This window comes from Leptosomus discolor, chromosome 1 (genome assembly GCF_034619465.1).
Source record: "Leptosomus discolor isolate bLepDis1 chromosome 1, bLepDis1.hap2, whole genome shotgun sequence".
NCBI lineage: Eukaryota > Metazoa > Chordata > Aves > Leptosomiformes > Leptosomidae > Leptosomus > Leptosomus discolor.
This window is the reverse complement of record NC_141391.1, coordinates 46,884,796-46,906,155: the sequence shown is the minus strand read 5'-3', so window position 1 is coordinate 46,906,155 and position 21,360 is coordinate 46,884,796. Positions and strand designations below refer to the sequence as shown.

At 38.4% G+C, this 21,360-nt stretch overlaps 1 protein-coding gene across 3 annotated transcripts in view; it reads left to right on the top strand.

Moving 5' to 3' along the window:
- Window positions 1–21,360, top strand: part of MYCBP2 (MYC binding protein 2) — a 204,668-nt gene that overhangs the window by 169,173 nt on the left and 14,135 nt on the right. For all 3 annotated transcript variants that reach the window (XM_086476678.1, XM_086476666.1, XM_086476671.1), the window contains 13 exons: window positions 405–562; window positions 996–1,195; window positions 2,376–2,525; window positions 5,278–5,438; window positions 6,054–6,210; window positions 6,867–7,091; window positions 7,700–7,765; window positions 9,971–10,210; window positions 10,347–10,445; window positions 11,409–11,489; window positions 12,704–12,970; window positions 15,292–15,575; window positions 15,881–15,977. In XM_086476678.1, coding sequence (XP_086332804.1) covers window positions 405–562; window positions 996–1,195; window positions 2,376–2,525; window positions 5,278–5,438; window positions 6,054–6,210; window positions 6,867–7,091; window positions 7,700–7,765; window positions 9,971–10,210; window positions 10,347–10,445; window positions 11,409–11,489; window positions 12,704–12,970; window positions 15,292–15,575; window positions 15,881–15,977 — 2,185 coding nt within the window. The remainder of the gene's footprint in view (window positions 1–404; window positions 563–995; window positions 1,196–2,375; window positions 2,526–5,277; window positions 5,439–6,053; window positions 6,211–6,866; window positions 7,092–7,699; window positions 7,766–9,970; window positions 10,211–10,346; window positions 10,446–11,408; window positions 11,490–12,703; window positions 12,971–15,291; window positions 15,576–15,880; window positions 15,978–21,360) is intronic.

Here is a 21,360-nt window from a genome sequence, read left to right as displayed (position 1 = left end):
TACTTCACGTAAAGTTCTAAATTTCAGTTGGCTTGCATATTAAAAATTCACTTCATGGATGTTTTCACATGCATTCTCAGGGCAAATTTGGTCTGAAACTTCAATTCAGGCATGATCTGAATGTTTGTATTCTCCCTAAAAAATACCTAAATTCTTGGAAGTGACCATGTACATCGTTACGTTTGTTTATAAAGCACTTGCATGCTTTTTCACCATGTGTAATTCTAATATGTGCTCCTTCTTTTCCAGCATTTAAACAGTTATTAGGTACATAAGACAAACTTTCATGCAGTAATAGCATCGTCATTATGAAATGCATGTGTCTTTATTTAGTATTTATGTATAATTCAAGTATGTGCTATATATTCGTTAATGGGTCTACAACTTCCCTGATTTCTTTGTAGTTTGGAAACCAGTCCAATAACAGATACAGATCTTGCGAAGCGCACAGTCTTTCAAAGATCATATTCAGTTGTTGCCTCAGAATATGACAAACAGCACTCAATTTTGCCAGCACGTGTAAAGGCAATCCCTAGGAGACGAGTCAACAGTGGGGATGCGGGTAAGAGCACAGACAGCGGCAGCACTGAAAAAATAATCAAGGATATGGCATTGGATTTGCGGTTCTTCTTGGACACTGTAGACAAATATGATTTTTTTATAAAAATATGTAATGGCTTTTATTTCTGTTCATTAATAAACATTAGCTGTTTGTTAAGCCGCACAGGATTAGCCTAAGAACAGCTCAGGAATTGTTGCAGTTCTCAAATTTGTGGTGCATCTTTTGTGCTTGGTTTAAAAGTTAAAGTGGTATTTTCTTTCTCAGTTGAAGCATCATTTTTCCACATTGCTTTTTTTAATGCATTTTTCTCATAGAAAAAATGAACAAAAATATCAATTCTAAAATTGCTCTATTGTTTTTTATTTTTATTGTGGCTATAAAATTAAAATTCACAAAGAAACTAATGTGTGCATATTTTTATGCTTTTGAATAGAAGTGGGGTCCTCTCTCCTGAGACATCCATCTCCTGAACTTTCTCGGTTAATCTCCGCCCACAGCTCTCTTTCTAAAGGAGAGAGAAATTTCCAGTGGCCAGTATTGGCATTTGTAATCCAGCATCATGATCTGGAAGGACTTGAAATAGCAATGAAACAAGCCTTACGGAAATCTGCTTGCCGAGTCTTTGCCATGGAGGTATTAATGTACTAATGGATCTTACATGATTAAAATAAGACATTTGTAAATTCTCAGGATTTTATGTTAAGAATTTTGATATCAATTAAAAAAGCCTATTCTAAAAGTTCACTTACTTGCATTATTAAGTCTAAAAGTTATGAATACAAAAGTATTGTCTGTAAACCTTCTGTGTATCTGTTGTGTAGAAAATCTCTGATAAAAGAATGTTACTAAGGCTGCAAAAATCAATTACACAAATACTGTTCTCTTCTCATTTGCTCAGTATCTTCCTGGTCTTACCTGCCATTCCTTTTTCAAATCTTGGACTGAGTAGTCTTTCTTTAGAATTGTTCTGGTGCTGGTAATATCTAGATATTTCACAACTTCTTTCTGAGATGGCTGAATGCTATGCTTGTTATGTAGATAGTGAATGAGCAACCAAAAGATCTGTTAAAAGATCGATTGCTTCAATAAAAGCTGCAAGAGGCATCCTCATTGAGGCCTTTTTTTTTTTTTAATTGTTATTTCAGCTAAGCTTTAGTAAAGTTTCTTCTGAACTTGTACGCAGCATGGGTATTTTTCAAGTATTTGTAACGCGAAAATATAGGTGAATTTTCTCTGATGGGTGGTGCTTAACCGTAGTACTTTATCTAATTTCCAAACATTAACATGCAGAAGTTTTCCAGCTTTTAGAAGAATATAAGAATGTTAAAATTTTTAAAACCCCTTTTTTTCCCCACTATGTTGATTTTTTTTGGAAGTGGCTGAATTGTTTCGATTAATTCAGTCGATGGCAGAGACCAAACAAGGAAGCCAAATCTCAGCCTGCAGAGTTCTAAATTAAAAGGGATCTTTACATTGTTAACCAATTTGAATAGTAAGGAGTGCTGCCACCTCATCCTGTAATAATCTCTGAAAATACATAAGAACTTTGCTTTTTCATCCTTAAAGCTTTTTTCAGGTAACTTGTTTTCATGTATGGTGTTTGTGAATTACTTTGCTATGTCCCCTGTAATACAGCTGTCATTTTTAAAAACTGTTTTAGCTACAGGGCCGTGTGTCTTACTTGAAGACCTCTGCATTATCATTTAGCTGTCCAAAAGCATCAGTGCACCTCCTCACATAAATGGTTTAAGAAATGGTTTTACTCCAGGTTTGCTCAACCAATTAGTAACTCCTTGTGTGTATTTTATTTTAGGCTTTCAACTGGCTTCTTTGTAATGTCATTCAAACAACTTCTCTTCATGATATTTTATGGCATTTTGTGGCTTCCCTGACTCCTGCACCTGTAGAGCCTGAAGAAGAGGAGGATGAAGAAAATAAATCAAATAAAGAAAATGCAGAACAAGTAAGTGAGATTCATCATTCCTTTCATAAATGCAGTATCTCTGTTGATTTTATAATCAATTTAAAATTTTTTTTGTTATATGTAACAGAGTTTAAAAAAAACCCAAACATAAGAACACCTTAATCCTCTCTCTGTGAAACAGAACCTTCATTATGGCATGAAAATTCTTAGTCTTAAATTGTAGTTGAACTCTTTTGATAGTCATAGATAAATTAATTTTTCTTCTAAAATCGCCAGATTTTGTGTGCTGATAAATTACAGTCTTTTAATGCATTGGGTTTGTAAGTATTCATGGGAAAGAAAAAAAAAAGCCCAAGCACATTGCTAGTCCTGTGACAAAAAAAATCACTATTTGCTTTTTATTATGACCCCCAAAAAGAAGAGAGAAAAGAGAAAATATTTTTCAGAGAAGCTTTGTTGTTCAGTCTGCTGTGTCCTTCAGTGCTTTAAGTAAAGTCTATAGTTAATTCTGAAAATCTATAGTTAATTGAACTAATTAGATATATATAAAATTATATATATAAGTAATTATATATACACTAGATACAGTTAACTTAGTGATTTAAGAAAAATGTATAGTTAGTTCTGAAAATGTAGCATGTAAAATGGTGTAGTCTAACATACCACTCTTCCAAAAAGTATCTTCCTTTGATCTCTTCTAGATTTAGCTCTGATTGAAAACATTGTCACATCCTCAATGAGTAGCTCAAGAGATCATGCCAGTGCTGTTAGTAAGGCAGGGTGATTTTTATCAGTTCAAATCTAATCCAGTTTTGAAATGAGAAGTTCTGAAATGAGTCTTCTCAGCATTACAGCTCTGATACATTGCTACAGTTGTTTACAAAACAACAGAATCTTGTCCTAAATTTTATGTGGGGTATCAGCTTTTCCATGTCACTGTATCAACATGCAGATTTATAATTCTACTTGCTTATTTTCAAGTGTGCCAAATTCTTGTATGTATACATTAAAGCTGATTCACAGTAGCTCTGTGTATTATGTTCTGAATATTGTTTCTGTGCTTCGCTCCCCAACAATTTTCTGCCTTGTAATAATTTCACCTGCTACATCAAAAGCCTTGCTAGAGTGAGGAAAATGTGTTCCAGCTAGTCCTCACGGTGGTTGGCCTCCAAAATAAGAACCTTTACTACATAAAAGAGTAAACAAATACTGTCTTAGCTGTAGTTTGGATAATTACTCACTGAAAGATAAAGGACATTAGAAAGAAAAGTTAAAATATGCCACTTCTGCTCTGGTAAGAATGCCAGTTCTCTCTTGATATAATGGAGGGGCTGACTTAAAAAATTCCCCCTGGTCACTTGGCTAGGATGAATAATTTTATGGCATACAACAAACTGGCAGCAGTTTTCAGCTAATTGTTAAATATCACTGAGGTGATGTATATTGAAATCACATCTTCCTTCAGTAGTCTGGTCATATGATAAAAATACCCATGTAAATATACATACACAATGTAATAAATCCAAGTCAGTTTGGTGCTTTTCCACAGCTGGAATTCATTTCCTTCTGTGAAATACTTTTACGTGTTCTTTTAATATACTGAGAGAGGGTGAGAAATCCCAATGATGAATTCTGTAAAAATGGGGGATGGGGATCTAGAACCATAAATGGTTTAATGCGTAAGGGGTGGGTTCAAGGGCAGTGTGCTTGCTAAAGCAAAACAAAATGCAAGAATTACCAAGCTGCAGAGGAGACAGAGGATGCTATTTTGTGTAGACAGGATCCTTGGGGGGGGGGGGCGGGGAATACCTAGGCTTTGAACTTTTTCTGAATGATTGCTTATATTTAGTGTAGAGTTCAATCTCATGCTTCCTACTTCATACGCTGAGTACACTTCAGCACATTATGTGCTCCAGGAAAACACAGAGAAATGTCTGGTTTGATGATTCTTGTCTAAGTAAGCATGTGCCTAAAATTAATTTCAAATAATACCACAGTGTTTCTAGGCTTTCAAGCAGTCAAGATCCATGGGAAATCTACTTACAAGAACATACATAGACAATTTAATGGGTTTAAAATAGAAAGTTTGAATCTGGCTTTGGATACCAGTATGTTGGGGGCATGCAGCAGGGTTCCACGGTTCAAGCAGCATCAGATTTTCTTTTTAAAAAAGAAGCAATTTGTATCCTTCATAGATGAGTCTCTCCCTGCCTTCTGAAATAGGATATCCTGGTCAGAACCTCCTTCTCTGCTACTCTTCCCCGTAACACACCTTTCTGGCCTCCACCCTCTTTGGTCCTCTGCTACGGCCTTCGTACCCACTGCCCAGTGGAACTTTGCTGCCAATGCACAGCCATTCGGATAGTGACACACCTTAACTAAGAATCATTATTTTCACAGCTCTAATGAAATAAATCAGCTGATAACCTTAGCTTCATTAGCAAGTTTGTTATGGCTTCTGCTGCTCAAAAAAGCTGTTATTAACAGCTTGGGTATATTATTTTTTTCTAGTTTGTTTGTTTTCAAATTATTGCAATATAATGTTTCAGATCTTTAAATCATGAGAAATATGTGGTAGCATACAGTATACTTCCTGAATTCCTTGTTTGGTGTTCATGTATAACTTGTTACTGTAAAAATTCTCTGACAGGAACTGCTTTGAAGTTCACATTCATTGTAGGATTGTTGCAGTTATTCGTAAACCAAATGTCATAAATGGGTTCATTTCTATTTATTTAACTTTTTTTCTCTGAAAGTCTGTTAACAACTTACAAATTACTTGTTATCTTAGGAAAAAGACACAAGAGTATGTGAGCATCCTCTGTCAGATATAGTGATTGCTGGCGAAGCAGCTCACCCGTTACCCCACACTTTTCATCGCCTTCTCCAGACAATCTCTGATCTTATGATGTCTCTTCCCAGTGGTAGTGCATTACAGCAAATGGCCTTAAGGTAAACGCAAATTAAGAAAATTCTGAAAAGGCTGAAAGCGTTGTAACATTATAGATGAAAAGATTTTGCAGAGTAGATAGGAAGTTTGAAACAACTTTATGTGCCTGTGTGTAAAGGAGCGTGTCTGTCCTTATGCATAGGAAAGATATATGTAAAAGATGTATGTGTCTTTATACATATAAATAATAGTATAAAAGACTGTGTAGAGAAAAATGTGTTTTCTCTGAAATTCTGTACTGTATCCACTATGAAAAAAAAATATTATTGAATAATATGGTAGTATCTGTGTGTATGTGCATGGTAGTGTAATACCTTTTGCTCAGAAATCTGTCATCTGAATAGTATCCTTAAACTGTTTGAGAATTTTCCTGTGTCTCTGTCTCAAAGATAGAAATTGAATAATAACAAGTCTATTCACTGTTGAAATTCTAAGAGAAGTTTACTCCTGCCTTCCCCAAAATGATGCGTAGAAACACTTAAGAGCCTGCAAAAGTTTGAAGTTAAAGGTTTATAGAAAGTATCTTTAGAAGCAAAAATGTATTTAATAGTTTCATTGGTAGGTTATATCTTTTAAACAATATTCAAAATTTCAAAGTCCACTAAATGTGTTTTCAGGTGCTGGAGTCTCAAGTTTAAACAATCTGATCACCAGTTCCTGCACCAGAGCAATGTTTTTCATCATATCAACAATATTTTGTCTAAATCCGATGATGGAGATAGTGAAGAGAGTTTTAGTATCAGCGTTCAGTCTGGTTTTGAAGTCATGAATCAGGCAAGTATTATACCTCCCCTTCAGAAGCAGAGATCAGTTGTGCAGAGATAATTGTGGACAGTCTGTACTTCCTGTGATCATTTTGTTTGAATTAAAACATTCTTTATTGCAATGTCATATTTCCTTGACTGTGTCTCACTTTGAGATCTTGTTGCTGATATTCAGGTTCTCATGTTTAGCTTTAGTGTTTCAAATATTGACCCTTAGCCTGTATATCACTCAAGCTGGAACAGTGCTTATAAGTGCTTGTTTGCAAGTAAAGTGTTTTGGGGATTTCTTGTGGTTCATTTAGTTAATTCATTTGGTTCATTGAGTTAGTACATTTTTTAAACACTGTGTACTTCCAGTTCTTACTTGCTTATATCTTTTTTTTCTTCTGGTATTATGAGGAGGACAAATTAATGCTCCTGATGAATATCTTTAAAGTGTTTTCTTCCATTTATTTAGGCATTTACTAATATATTCAGCTGTTAGCTATTAATATTTCCTTTGGTTTAAAGGGCTGAATAATTTGAACCAATAAATGACAAATTTCTTCTTTAATTCAGAGCATATTCCTCAGAACAGAAATGTCTGTATGTTTTTAAAAATTGTAAATAATGCCTGTATTTGGGCTTACTGTCAGATATTTTAAATATTTTCATTTGTTTTCACAGGAACTGTGTATAGTGGTTTGTCTAAAAGACCTAACCAGCATTGTTGATATTAAAACATCAAGCCGACCTGCCATGATTGGTAGTTTAACAGATGGGTCTACAGAAACATTCTGGGAGTCAGGAGATGAAGATAAAAACAAAACCAAAAACATCACAATTAATTGTGTGAAAGGAATCAATGCACGTTATGTGTGTGTTCATGTAGACAATTCCAGAGATCTTGGGGTAAGAGAAAAATTAAATTAAATGACTCTCACTGAAAGTGTTAAAGTTGTATGTATTTATCAATGAGGAACCACCGTTTTCTTTAGTTCAGTTTGTAATTCTAATTCAGAAGCTCACATTTCAAAGTAGATTTTCTGATTCCTATGGTTTTGAAAACAGTACCTGATACGATCAGACCAGTCCAACCAAATTTGCAGTCTGCACGAACCTAAGACCAGGAAACTTAATTCCCAGTGGGATGTTCAATTTCAGATGCATTTTCAAGCATTTAATTATTTCATAAGTTACTTTTCCTGCTCACAATTTCTGTGGAAGCATTCAAATAAGGAGTTTTCATAAAATCCAAACTATTTTCTAGACTTACTACATTCATGTTTATCGATCTGTACAGTAATGTTACCAATATATCTTTATTTCAACTGCAACTTTTAATACAAGGAGCATTTTGGGGGGGGAAGCTGTGCTTTGGAATCGTTTGTCCTTGTTTTTGATAACTTTTAATTTTTTTTTGTCCCTCTCTCAATGCACTTACTCTCTTAATATGGCTGAAATAGTCAGAATGGTCCTCAGTTGGAGTGTTTTGTTCTTATTTTGCTTGTCTGTTCCAGAACAAAGTGACTTCAATGACCTTCCTAACTGGCAAGGCAGTAGAAGATCTCTGCAGAATAAAGCAGGTAAACATTTTAAAAGTTGACATGGAAAAATTGCCATCATTTTCTGGCTGCATATAGCAGAGATTTTCTAAGCAAATAGTCTTCATTTCTTATGGTAGATAAATTATTTTACAAATATCAGGCAACATAATATTCTTGGAAAATATTGTATTATTAATGACATCATTCAGTTGTATATACTGAATATCGATCAAGCTTTTACTCTTACTGAAACAGAATAGGGTAAAATATAATGTTTCTTCGGTAATTACTACAGCTGAAAGAGTAAGTGATCATGTAGAAAGATTCCAAAAAAGACTGTTTAGGTTTTGTTTTATAAGGTACAACCAGCTGGTTCATTTCTTTTAGGGTACTTTTATCTGAATATACCTGAAATAATTGCATTAAGTAGTATTACATGTGTTAGATATTCTGATGCCTTCTTAGTGTTGCACTGTCATTGCCTTTTTGTCTGCTTCATGGAACCATTTTTCATTGGAGAAATGCAGCTTAAGAGTTAGCAGAAGTAGAACTCCATGAGAAAGGAGACAATAAATCATCTACCCTCAACATGAGTTTTTCTAGTTACATGGTCTAGTACATTGTTATAGCACACATTTTACCCTGCTATTTTAGTTCTCAACTTCAGGTAACTGAAGACTGTCTGGAGACTCAAGTTCAGAATGGTATTTGGCCTTTGTCCTTCTGTTGCTACACCAAATGATAGATGCATGATTTTTACACAGAGAACAGTGTTTTATATTTTGACACTGATGTGACCCATCAAAGGTATTTAAGGTTTCAAGCAGGCAGATACCATTTTGGGCTCAAAACTATTATTTGGATTATTGACAGTCAGTGGTAAAATGCTTCAAGAAGCAGCATTGTCTTATTACAGCTCCAACAGGTGTTACAAATCTGAAGAAACAAAACTTTGGTACAGTGGGCTCATATTAAACAGTGAAGTGTGAGTGTGTGTATGTACATAGACAGATATAATGTTCCTGTGTATGTCTGTGTATTTCTTTGTGAGTATATATATGTAGGTACACACATATATAGATGGACACACACACACACCCGCATCTTGGAGAATTCTTTTTCTGGGAGAAGACTGACTATGTATGCCTGGCTATCCAGATAAAGAAAAGAAGGCCACAGCAGAGCTCAGGCGCTGGGCTCATGATCCTTCATATAGCTTGTTAGCTTGTTCCGTGGCCTTGTTTCTGCCTGCTCACACACAGTGCCCAGGAATGGTTCAGTCCCAGAAGACAGGCAGGACTTGATTCAGCTTTGCCCTCTCTTTGCTGAACAGTCCCTCCGACACTTCTCCAACAGGTGTTTTATCTTCAAACACACCCACATGCTGTACTCTAACTCATGCATACTCTGTCTCATGGTATTTAAAAACCCAAAAAGTCAGTCTTGTGTGTTGCAGCACAGTTCAATGCAGACACTGAGAATTAGCGTAGAAATGGGAGAAAACAAACATTAGCAAATACTAGCTTGATTATAAATAAGCCTATGGATAGAGAGGGCTCACTTGGCTCAGGCCCACTGGGCTTGCTCTGAGCAACGATGTGAGGCACTGCACCCTATTAGGTTTTGGCTTCCAGTAGTGAAATCACAGTTTACATCATATAACATTATTTATGTTCTCTCTTTTTAAACTATATATATTTCAAAATAAACTTAATTTGATACAGTTCATCTGTCTTTTTTACAATTATTAAGTCCTGCATCTCTCGGTAAGGATCGGACATTGACTTCCACAGAGTTACAATTTCTTTGGCAGGGGTTTATGTGACTAGGGGTGAAATAACTTAACTACAGATAATTGTGTGTTATATTTTCAGTAAAATTATGGTGGTGCTTTTTTTTTAATTAAAAGTAGTGAGCAAATATTAGTTCAAAGTGTTTTTTTTTAATGTGTGAACTGTTGCTTAGAGGATAAAAGGGGTGGCCACTATTTCTAGTAGGCTGTAAAGACAAAAAATAAATGGCTATATGTCATTTTTTTAACTTTGAGAATTTTTTAATCTGATTTAATGAGGCTGAATATTTTTATAATTGGACATGATAGTCTTACTGCTCAGGATGAAAATGTCATAGCAAACACTGTATTGGTTCCAGTGATATACGATGGGTTTGTGGGTTTGTTTTAGAGGTAGGTGACTTTTTGTTTGATGCAATGTCAGTTCCCATCTTTATATTCCTGTTTAATAGGTAGACTTGGATTCAAGACATATTGGCTGGGTAACAAGTGAACTTCCTGGGGGTGATAATCACATCATCAAAATTGAATTGAAGGGTCCAGAGAACACCCTAAGAGTTCGACAAGTGAAAATTCTTGGATGGAAAGACGGTGAAAGTATTAAAATAGCAGGCCAGATTTCTGCAAGTGTAGCCCAACAAAGAAACTGTGAATCTGAGACGCTGCGAGTATTCCGACTTATTACGTCCCAGGTGGGATTTTAATGATGCATTTTATGGTGAAAGTTATTATAAATAATAGACTTTCAGTGCTTTATGTTTTAATGTGAAGTGTCGCATCTGTACAAGTTTGCCTTTGAGACGAGCTAATAGTCAGTGTTTCTTCTAGGTATTTGGAAAACTCATCTCTGGAGATGCTGAGCCAACCCCAGAACAAGAAGAAAAAGCACTGTTGTCTTCCCCAGAAGGAGAAGAAAAAGTACACAATGTATTTATTTGTATTCTATCACTAATACCTTGCTGAAAAAATGATCCAGCATGATTTTCAGTATTTGTCCTGTGTCTTATGCTGCATAATTTTCAGATCAAAACAGAAGTAAAATATCACAATTGCTTATTTTTTTTTAATTATCATTGAATTTTTTATTAATAAATTGTAATTGGAGCATATGTGTGTAATGGAAACATCACAGCAATGGTGGTGCAAATTATGCCTACAACTACAGAATTACTTAACTCCTGCAGTAATGGTCAACCTGAAAGTCCTTCTTGCCTATTACCTTGTGCCTTAAGAGGTTTAGAGAAAAAGTATTGAGAAACCACACTAGTATCCTGTTATCTAGTATACTCTCCTGTCTTCCAGCAAGGATTAGCTTAAGAAGTGTTCCTGAAAAGGTCACTGTGTCTGGACTGTCACGTTTAATAGCCAAAACTGGACTGTCCTTAATGAAAGTAATTTCATTTTTCAGATGATTCGTGGTTTTGCTCTACCCAGTACCTTGTGGCAATAAGTTCCATGACTGAATTACTCATTTTGTAAAAGTGTATTTTTCTCATGCCTGCTGTGGGCTAACTTAATATTGTGTTCCCTATTTCTTTTATTTCAAAATACATAAACTGAAAAGTATATTCCATGCACTACTGTACAAAGACTTAATCAGTAATTGTATTAAGCTACGTGAAGAGGCTGAATCTCAGATAATTATACTTCACTTGTTTTGCTTATTGATTATTTTATTTTATTTCATGCTCAAATTTTCTAAAGAAAGTAATACATCTAAGAGGTATTTATTAACCATAGTTAAATTGATCTTGCTTATATATCTTCTCTGTAACAAAAAGCTACAAACAAAGTAGAACAAAGTTTATTGATATTACATGTTACTTGCTACAGTAATTATGAAATGTTCTTGAAACTCTTGATCTAATATTAAATATGCTTTTTATGAAGGCAACATCAGATGCAGACCTGAAGGAGCACATGGTAGGGATCATATTCAGCCGGAGCAAACTGACAAATTTGCAGAAGCAGGTTTGTTCATTCTGAAATGCTTTGAGGATTAAATGTTTGTGTGTTGTAATAAATAAGCTCATTTTCAATGAATATAGTACCTTTTAGTTCTTCTGTTGTTTTTTATAATCAAATTTTGGTTTACATTTTAAATAGTATGTGTGTGCATTTTATATGAAAAATCTGATGAAATTTACGCTGAAAAAAATCCTTTTCAATTGAATAAAAATACCATCCTATGAGACTCAATTTAAAAAGAAAAGTTTTAGAATTGAGTTATAAGTGGTATTTACTCATGTTTGCTGATAATAGCATAATAATAGACCCTCTCAAATTTCTAGAAGTTCAGTGACAGCGTAGATTCGTAGTTTTGCACGTTTTCTCCCCACTTCTGTCAGCAAAAAGGATTTAGGTTTGATAAAATTCAATCCTAGAAAGGTAATCAGTGCCTAGATTCTTAAGGTATTCTTTCCTGCGGTCAGTGAATGTGGTTTTCTACTTTGTTTTTCTTAACATAAAGCAGTAGTCAGAATATGTTTTTCTTTGAATACTCAATTTTTTAAAAATATATCAACTAAAGCATCTTATATATTATCTTTACTACACCTATCACGATACAAATACTGCCGTAAGATTTTCACAGTAACGCAGTATTGGATTCATTGTGAAGTTTGTTAGGTTAGTAAGTCATGTGGAATCTACTTTTTTGTCACCTATCTTAGCAAACTTTAAACTTTCTTAAATTTGCTTTTTAACATGCTATTGATAAAATGAAAACATAGTTCCTAAAATTTTTTAAGCTTCCTGAATACTAAACTAAACAAGAGACTAAGTCTTTTATTAAGTCCTTTTCTTTTGTGGGTGTTGAGCAAATTTATTTCTTTGGGGTTTTTTGTGTGTATGTTTTTTTTAGCATGAATTCTGTGTAAAAAGCAAATTAAAAGGCAGGAACTACCTTTTAATACCTATTTCAATGAAATTTTCCAGAACGAAGATGAGCAAATTCAGTATTAAATCTAAATCTTAATTCTGAAGAAATTTGTCTAATCTATTACTAAATTTCAATCTAAATTTTATTCTTCTTTGAATTTATGTTGAAAAGTAATTTAAGCACAGGCCAAATTTCCCAGGCCTTCCATTTAGTCAACGTAGTTGTGAAAGTACATAAAACACCATCTCCTTCACTTTCTAAAAGTTTCTAAGAGTTCCTACGTATTTGGATTCTGTTTGGATAGGTATGTGCTCATATAGTCCAGGCCATACGAATGGAAGCAACCCGTGTGCGTGAAGAGTGGGAGCACGCCATCTCTAGCAAAGAGAACGCCAACTCACAGCCCAACGATGAAGATGCTTCTTCTGACGCTTATTGCTTTGAGCTGCTGTCAATGGTTCTGGCATTGAGCGGTTCCAATGTAGGCCGGCAGTATCTGGCTCAGCAGCTGACTCTGCTCCAGGATCTCTTCTCATTGCTACACACTGCTTCTCCCAGGGTGCAGAGACAGGTGAGTGCTAACTGTTCCTTGTCTATCTTGGTATTCCTAGGAAAACAAGTCTTTAGAATCCTATAATTGTGTGTGTGATAATATAATATGTATTTGAACATATTTTTTTGTGAAATGTAGTTTTGTGTTTTCACTTCAAAATTTTTTTCCCAATCATACTCACGTCATCCCTATATTCCTCGTAGAGAATAACTGTAAGTGAACAAACTCATTATTATTGTAGACGTGAGGAGAGGGCAAACAGAAGTTTACAGACATTTAAAAACAAATTACAGAATCTCTTTTTGGAATTTAAGTGTCAGGTTTGGGGGGGTTTCCCCAGTTTTTCAATGAGGTTAGAATGATGAAGTTTTATGTGTTTGCTATATAAATATATATATATATACTCCAGCACCACCACAATTTGACTGTATAAAACTATTTGTAGCAAGTACAAACAGTGTTGAAGGCAATGAAGGCTACAGTTATGAAATTAAAACAAAGTCATTTTTGAGTAAGTTTGTGATGCTTTGTCTAAAAGAGGTAGAACTGAGGTGTAGGAACCCAAAATTACTTAATTGACACTTAGGTCATCATGACCTGAATCAGCAAACTATTCTGAAATGCCTTTGAGTAATATAACTTTTCACCTTTCTTGTCCTTATTCTGAAGCATTTGGAACAGGGCAGGATAAATTGCTTTCTCAAACCATACATAAAAGGGACATACGGTTTGCTTGGCAGGGGTTGTTGCTGAAAGGAAGTAGGATGCGCAAGAGCAGTTAGTCATTTTCTGTGTCCTCATGGGGGTCTTTTACGTAAGCACACGGCCTTCGTTTTGGAGTGATGTTGCAAAGGATTCTTCAGTGATTTGCACTTCACCGTATTCAGTGAATCTTATTTCACAGTAGCCCAGTTGTTCATGTCTTCAACAGATTCATCCATGTCCCGTTACATATGTTCAGTTTGTTAGGTATTTCCTTTCTGTCTCAATGACTAAGAGTTCTCTTTTTTTAAGATGAAAGTTCAGATTCTGAAGTTGGCACTGCCTTGTGACTGGCAGTACTTAAATTTAGACCAGTGTTATGTATTACATTCCAAAAAAAGAGCCTTCTTAATGTTCATGTATTGCATTTATAAAGGACAGCATTGTCCAGAATTATTATATATAATTGCAAGAACGAGAGGTGCTCCTTTTAAATATCAGAGCTGTTAATTTCTCAAATTTATGAAGTTTAAAAGATAGTTTGTTTATTTATTTATTTCAAATAAGAATTCAGTATTAAAAACAGTTAAGTTTTCAGGTGCGGAAGGAAGCTAGTGAGGTGACTGCTTGTTTTTTAGTAGAATCTCATGCCACATCGTTGTGGGGAAGGGGTCTGAGAGAGCTACACAGTTAACCCCATTTATATGTGCTGTATATGCTCCAAATTAACTTCTTGTTGCTACCTGGTATGCCTTCTCTAGGTGAATTTTTAGTTCCTGTTTCAGAAGTTTTTGTCTCATACTCTCTACTTTTCTTTTTCCAACTTTCTGGGCTGTTACAATGTCACATTGCAGCTTGCCTGGAGGCAGATACTACCCCGCTTAGTAATGCTGATATATTGCAGATATGCAAAGCACTAGTTTTTTCCTTAAAATGAAAATAGTTTTTCAAGGGAACATTGAAGGCTTGAGAATTTAGATATGAAATGTGAACTCCTGATTTGGACCAAACTTTGCATGATATAGCCAATTTCAACCCCAATTCCACCAGCTGGTAAGGTTGAAGCATATAGTTTCAAGACAGGTTCTGTTAGATCCAGAGCGATTGGCACAGTTTTCCTTTTCAAAAAATCCCAGTTAGAATATCACAAGGAAAACTAAAGGAGGGGGGAAAAGAGTATTACGATTCTCAATACCTCAAGGCAAGTACTTCATTTTCAGAAGTCTAAAGTGTCTGTAATAGTTCTACCAGAGTTTCTGACATCTAAAGATTGTATCTAAAGATAGATATCTGAAGTTTATACACAAAGTGGGTAACACATCAGTAACATGCAAGCAAATCAGAGTTGTCCTAAGTCCATTACCAAGCATATTTGCATTATTATATGAAGACTAAGTATTGTTTGAGTGAGATTGGTTCTGGACTCTTCGGCCTTGTCTCACTGAGTATATTAATAAAGACTTCAAGGCAAGATAGAAACCTTACAGAATTTCTTACAGTGTGATTTAGGTACAGAAGGTAGATTCAATCCTCCTTGCTGAAATAGCTTGTGAAGAAAAAGAAAGACTTTATTTGATTTTGCTTGAAAACTCCAGCTGTCTTGGTAAGAACTGCGGTGTTCTGATCTTTTTCTCCAGGTAACATCATTACTAAGACGTGTTTTGCCCGAGGTAACCCCTAGTCGCTTGGCTAGTATTATAGGAGTGAAGTCTCTTCCACCAGCAGATATAAGTGATATCATTCACTCAACAGAAAAAGGAGATTGGAATAAACTGGGTATCTTAGACATGTTTTTGGGATGCATTGCCAAAGCTCTCACTGTACAGCTAAAAGCCAAAGGAACTACTATAACAGGGACAGCTGGTACTACTGCAGGCAAAGGAGTTACTACAGTCACACTTCCAATGATCTTCAATTCCAGGTTTGTTTAAAAATATGTATATATTCTCAAGCTAAAGGCACGAAAAAATTACATTCTTTGAATTCAGTTATGTTGTCTTTTATAATCTTTGTCTTATAAAAAGAAAAAATTATATAACACTTTGACAGTATGAGTGATAAGTTATTAGTGAGTTTGGTTAAAAATAAAAAACAAAACAAAATCCAAACTAAAAACCCAAAACTTACCGTATGTTGAATATGCACACTGTTTCTTTGTGGTGGATTTTGACAAATAGTAACTAATTACTTGAATTTATTTCATGTATTACCATATGTCCTTTGCAGCTATATTCGGCGAGGTGAAAGCCATTGGTGGATGAAGGGTTCAACACCTACACAGATTTCAGAGATCATTATTAAACTCATTAAAGACATGGCAGCAGTAAGTTTCTATCCTTTAAATGTGTGAAGGATATTCAAATATTTCTGATAATGAAGAGCACGTTTTTTCATTACTTTCTATTACAGTTAGTATTGGGTTGAGCTGTTAAATGTGAGTTGGTCTCAAGAAAAAGGTATAGTCTTCTGGGTAGGGTCTAGGTCTAGGAGCAGTAGGAACTGAACTCTGATTCTGCTAAACAGAAATCCAGTATTGAAATAAGCTTTTAAATAAGTTACTTGTACCAGAAATGTAAGAAGTAAACAATAATTGTGTGTCATTTTCTACATTATTAACTTAGAACCCTCATTTTTTAAGTCTTGAATACTCAGAACTCCAATTGAAAAGGAAAAAGTATGTATGGAATAAACATAATGGTGGTGTTTTACATAAATGTATGTAGATTTTATATGTGGAGTTTCTGGTTAAGACTGCATGTTAAGGTCAACTTCTTTCAGTCTTACTGAAATCTACATTTATAGTTGGTTTTTACTTTAACCATCTGGGCTGCAAATTTCCGTAGTTGTATCTGCTTCATGCAAGTTTTTTGGCACAAGAAAGTGATGAAAATTGATTCAGCTATTTCCCAGAAACAATATTGGCGAAAAACCCATAGGTTTTGTCTATGTGTAAGGGAAAGGAGTTTAGTTGAAAGGTTGGGTTTTTTTTTTCCTTAATCCTGTTCCTGTTTCAGTGAGATGGCCTAAATGACGCAGATTTTCCTGTGTGACTGCCCTTTGAAAGCTGTTTCAGTAATTTCAGCTTTGGAGTCTTATGTTCTAAACCATTCACTGTGCTTAGGTTAAGGAGAGCCCTTCTCAAGGTTGCTGAAGCTGGATGGGAATTCTCTGCAATTGCTGCTGTTGATTCTGACCACAAGATTTCAGAATCTCACAGTTCATCTTTAGTTAAAAGTTAGAATTAAGGTGTGTCTCATCCCTCAGCAGTGCTGATCCATTTATAAAAGGGTCACTTAGTCTTTGCTTCAGTTGCTCCAGTGACTGGAGGGGAAAGGTCTGTCTAGGTACCACTGTGATTCCACGTGATGTATTTTTGTTTCTGCTTACTTTAACAATATTTCGGGAAATTACATATAAAAACTAGGACAAAAAAATAGCAGTTGCAAAGACAAGTACTCAGAAGATAGTAAATGCCAGAATTAACATGGTGCCCCCTGTGTGTATATGCCCGTATGTTTTCCTCAGGCGCCCCACTTCTGGGGTAGCCGTCGAGATGAGGGGCTCCGGAGCAGAGGGTCGCGCCGGGGGACCCTTCCTAAAGTGGCAAAACCGCAAGACCGAGGCGGCAAAAGCGCCGGGAGCGAGAGGGTGCCCCAGCGCCCCGAGAGGGCAGAGCGAGCGCCTGACGGGGTCAGCTGGGACCCGCCGTGGGCGGGACAGGAGTGGCGGCGGCAGTTGAACAGCCAATGTGGCCGCCATGTCGGCGTGACTGACGGCGGCCAACCCCCGCCCAGGCGAGAGCAGCCCCAGGGAGCGCGAGCGAGCAGAGCGCGGCCACCAGGGCGGGCAAAGGGGGCGCGGGGCGGCCGTTGGGGCGGCGGTTGGGGCGGGCGGGGCGGGCGGGGCGCGGTCCCTCTCCCGGCTCTAGAGGCCAACTCCACCGGTGGCCATCGCCCTCCCAGAAAAGGACCCAGCTGCGGTTTCCACCCGGCCGAAAGCCACCGCCAGAAGGAATGTGGCGACCCAGGCGGAGCTCCCGCACAGCCCCGCAGCTGTGCAGGTCTCTGGCTGCCGGGAATGCCTGAGCCTGTCACTGTGCCAGAGGGCAGCAGGGACAGCAGCTGTGTGCGGTGTGAGCAGGTGGCCGATGTGCTCAGCCTGGTGGCAGAGCTGAGAGAGGCAGTGGAAAGGTTAAGGAGCATGAGGGAGTGTGAGAGGGAGAGAGATGGGTGGAGCCCCACCCTGTCATCCCTGAGGCAAAGGCAGCAGGTGGAGGCTCCACGAGAGGCAGAGGATCCCTGCCCTCTTGCCACCAGGCAGAAGGAGGGGACCTAAAAGCCAGGGGGAATGGAAACAGGTCCCTGCTGGGGGCAGCAGGCAAATCCCCTCTGGGCCTCCCTCACCTTCCCATTGCCCCTACACAGCAGATATGGGGCTGTAGAAGTTGAGGGCCAGGCAAATGATGTAGATGAAGGTCCCTCCAGGGAGCTGCCTAGGGAGAGTCAGTCAGCCTGACTCATTGTGACTTCCTCTGTTAAGAAAGAAAGGAGGATAATTGTTGTAGGTGATTCGCTTCTGAGGGGGACGGAGTGTTCTGTAAGACAAACCAGCGGGGAAGACAACCGGCCTGGCTGAACAGGGAGCTTTTGGTAGAACTCAGGGAGAAAAGGAGGGTTTACCACTTTTGGGAGAAGGGGCAGGCAACGCAAGAAGAGTACAGGGATCTCATTAGGTCATGCAGAGGGAAAATTAGAGAGGCAGAAATCCCAACTAGAACTCAGTCTGGCCACTGTTGTGAGAGACAACATAAAATGTTTTTACAAATACATTAACAACAAAAAGAGAGCCAAGGAGAATCTCCATCTTCTATTGGATGTGGAGGGGGAACATTGCCAGCAAAGATGAGGAAAAGGCTGAGGTGTGCTTAATGCCGCCTTTGCCTCAGAGCAGCCATCCCAGAGGTAATCAGACCCCTGCGCTGGAAGATGGGGACAGAGAGCAGAATAAACCCCCCATAATTCGAGAGGAATCAGTTAATAACCTGCTTTGCCACCCGGACACTCACAAGCCTATGGTGCCGGGTGAGATCCACCTGAGAATATTGAGGGAGCTGGTGGAGGAGCTGGCCAAACCACTCTCCAACATTTATCAGAACTCCTGGTCAACAGGGGAGGTGCCAGATGACTGGAGGCTTGCCAGTGTGATGCCCACCTACAAGAAGGGCCGGAAGGAGGATCCAGGGAACTACAGGCCTGTCAGCCAGACCTCAGTACTGTGGAAGATTGTGGAGTGGTTCATCTTCAGGGTGCTCACATGGCATGTGCAGGACAACCAGGGACTCAGGCCCAGCAAGCATGGGTTCATGAAAGGCAGGTCCTGCTTAACCAGCCTGATCTCCTTCTATGACCAGATGACCCACCTAGTCGATGAGGGGAAGGCTGTGGATGTCATCCACCTGGACTTTAGTAAAGCCTTTGACCCTGTCTCCCACAGCATTCTCCTAAGAAGGCTGACAGCTCATGGCCTAGACAGTTGTACACTAAGCTAGGTAAAAAAACGTCTGGATGGCCGAGCACAGATTAGTGGTGAATGGAGTTAAATCAACCTGGTGGCTGGTCACAAGCGGTGTCCCGCAGGGCTCAGTATTGGGCTCAGTTTTCTTTAACATCTTTATCGCTGCTCTGGATGAGGGGATTGAGTGCTCCCTCAGTGAGTTTGCAGATGACGCTGAAATGCGTGGGGGTGTTGATCTGCTCGAAGGTAGGAAGGCTCTGCAGAGGGTTCTGGACAGGCTGGATCAATGGGCTGAGGTCAACTGTGTGAGGTTTAACAAGGCCAAGTGCTGGGTCCTGCACTTGGGTCACAACAACCCCGTGCAGCGTTACAGGCTTGGGGATGAGTGGCTGGAAAGCTGCCCAACAGAAAAAGAGCTGGGTCTGCTGGTCGACAGCCGGCTGAACATGAGCCAGCAGTGTGCCCAGGTGGCCAAGAAGGCCATCAGCATCCTGGCCTGTATCAGAAATAGTGTGGCCAGCAGGAGCAGGGAAGTGATTGTGCCCCTGTACTTGGCACTGGTGAGGCCACACCTCGAATACTGTGTGCAGTTTTGAGCCCCTCACTACAAGAAAGACATTGAGGTGCTGGAGTATGTCCAGAGAAGGGCAACGAAGCTGGTGAAGGGTCTGGAGAACAGGTCTTACGAGGAGCGGCTGAGGGAACTGGGGCTGTTCAGCCTGGAGAAGAGGAGGCTGAGAGGAGACGTTCTCGCTCTCTACAACTACTTGAGAGAAGGTTGTACTGAGGTGAGGGTTGGTCTCTTCTCCCAAGTAACAAGCGATAGGGTGAGAGGAAATGGCCTCGGATTGTGCCAAGGGGGGTTTAGATTAGACATTAGGAAAAATTTCTTCACCGCAAGAGTGGTCAAACATTGGAACAGGCTGCCCAGGGAAGTAGTAGAGTCACCATCCCTGGAGGTGTTCAAAAAACATGTAGATGGTTTAGTAGGCATGGTGTTGTTAGGCTGACAGTTGGACTTGATGATTTTAGAGGTGTTTTCCATCCTAATGATTCTATGATTCTAATGATTCTTTCAGTGTATAAGATGCCACATCTATTGGAATTAATCGGTGGAGGGGGTAATTTGCTCAAGATTATTTTTTTAAGGGTTGTTGGCAGTATCATTTGTAGCCATTTTTGCTAAGTGTGCTTAACACGTGCAGAAACATCAGGGAAATAGTGGATTCTCTTCTGCAGCAGTTTTAAATAGTACTGGGCAAGTCTTTTGAAGCAAACTCCGTGGTACTTGTTTTTTGGGATGCTGGCTCCCATGACAGTGGGAGAGCCTATTCCTTAATGAACAGCTGATTAAAACTAAGCTGAGCAGAGACCTTTGGCAGGAATAAAAGGAAGAGATTAGTAGAAATAGAAAATGCTGTCTGACCAGAATCAGGTGCTTGTATTTTTGTCTAAGGAGCTCCTCAACCATTCAAGACCTTCACCTGTAATACTGCTGCATTTGCCAATATCTGGTTCTCCAAAACCATTGGAGAAGTTAGTAGGAAAGTTCCTAAACCTCTATAGACAGTTATGGCAACTTGCATGCATATCCAGAGTATGCTAGGCTCAGTCTCCCACATACCTGGTAGTTTTGCAGTAGTGCTGGCTGTTGGGTGTTACTGTCTTGAATTCTCTTGCTTAAGCCATTCTACTTGGAATGAATATGTAACTATATATTACAAAAAGGAAGGGATCAAATCAGTCAGCTAAAGTGAAGTCCTCTCAAATGTGGATATAAATCCCTCTTTCAGTAGGTTTGAATTGCTTACATGAAGTGTAGCAGCTCCTAAAGGAATGATTGGGACTGAGTTTAAAGTATTCAGTAGCCAAACAGTAAGGACCTTCCTCTCCTCTTTTATTAAGAAGAGATCTAAACTTCATTCCCTTTCATTCTAGGTGAGGGAGACCTGACTGAGGCCATTCAGGGGTGGGAGTAAGAGCATTTCTTGATTACATTTTCTAAGGGACTTGTGTGGTTTAGGCATGCTTAACATTTTTTCAGGGGTTCGGCCCTGTTACCCAAAAGAAGGTAGAGGAACACAGGGGTTCTAGTCTACAAACCTTTCTTTGAAGATTTTTAGAGCTGCTAATTATCAGTAGGGTGACGTCAGTCTTACTAGCCACTTCGCAAGAGCTACAAATGTGATTCC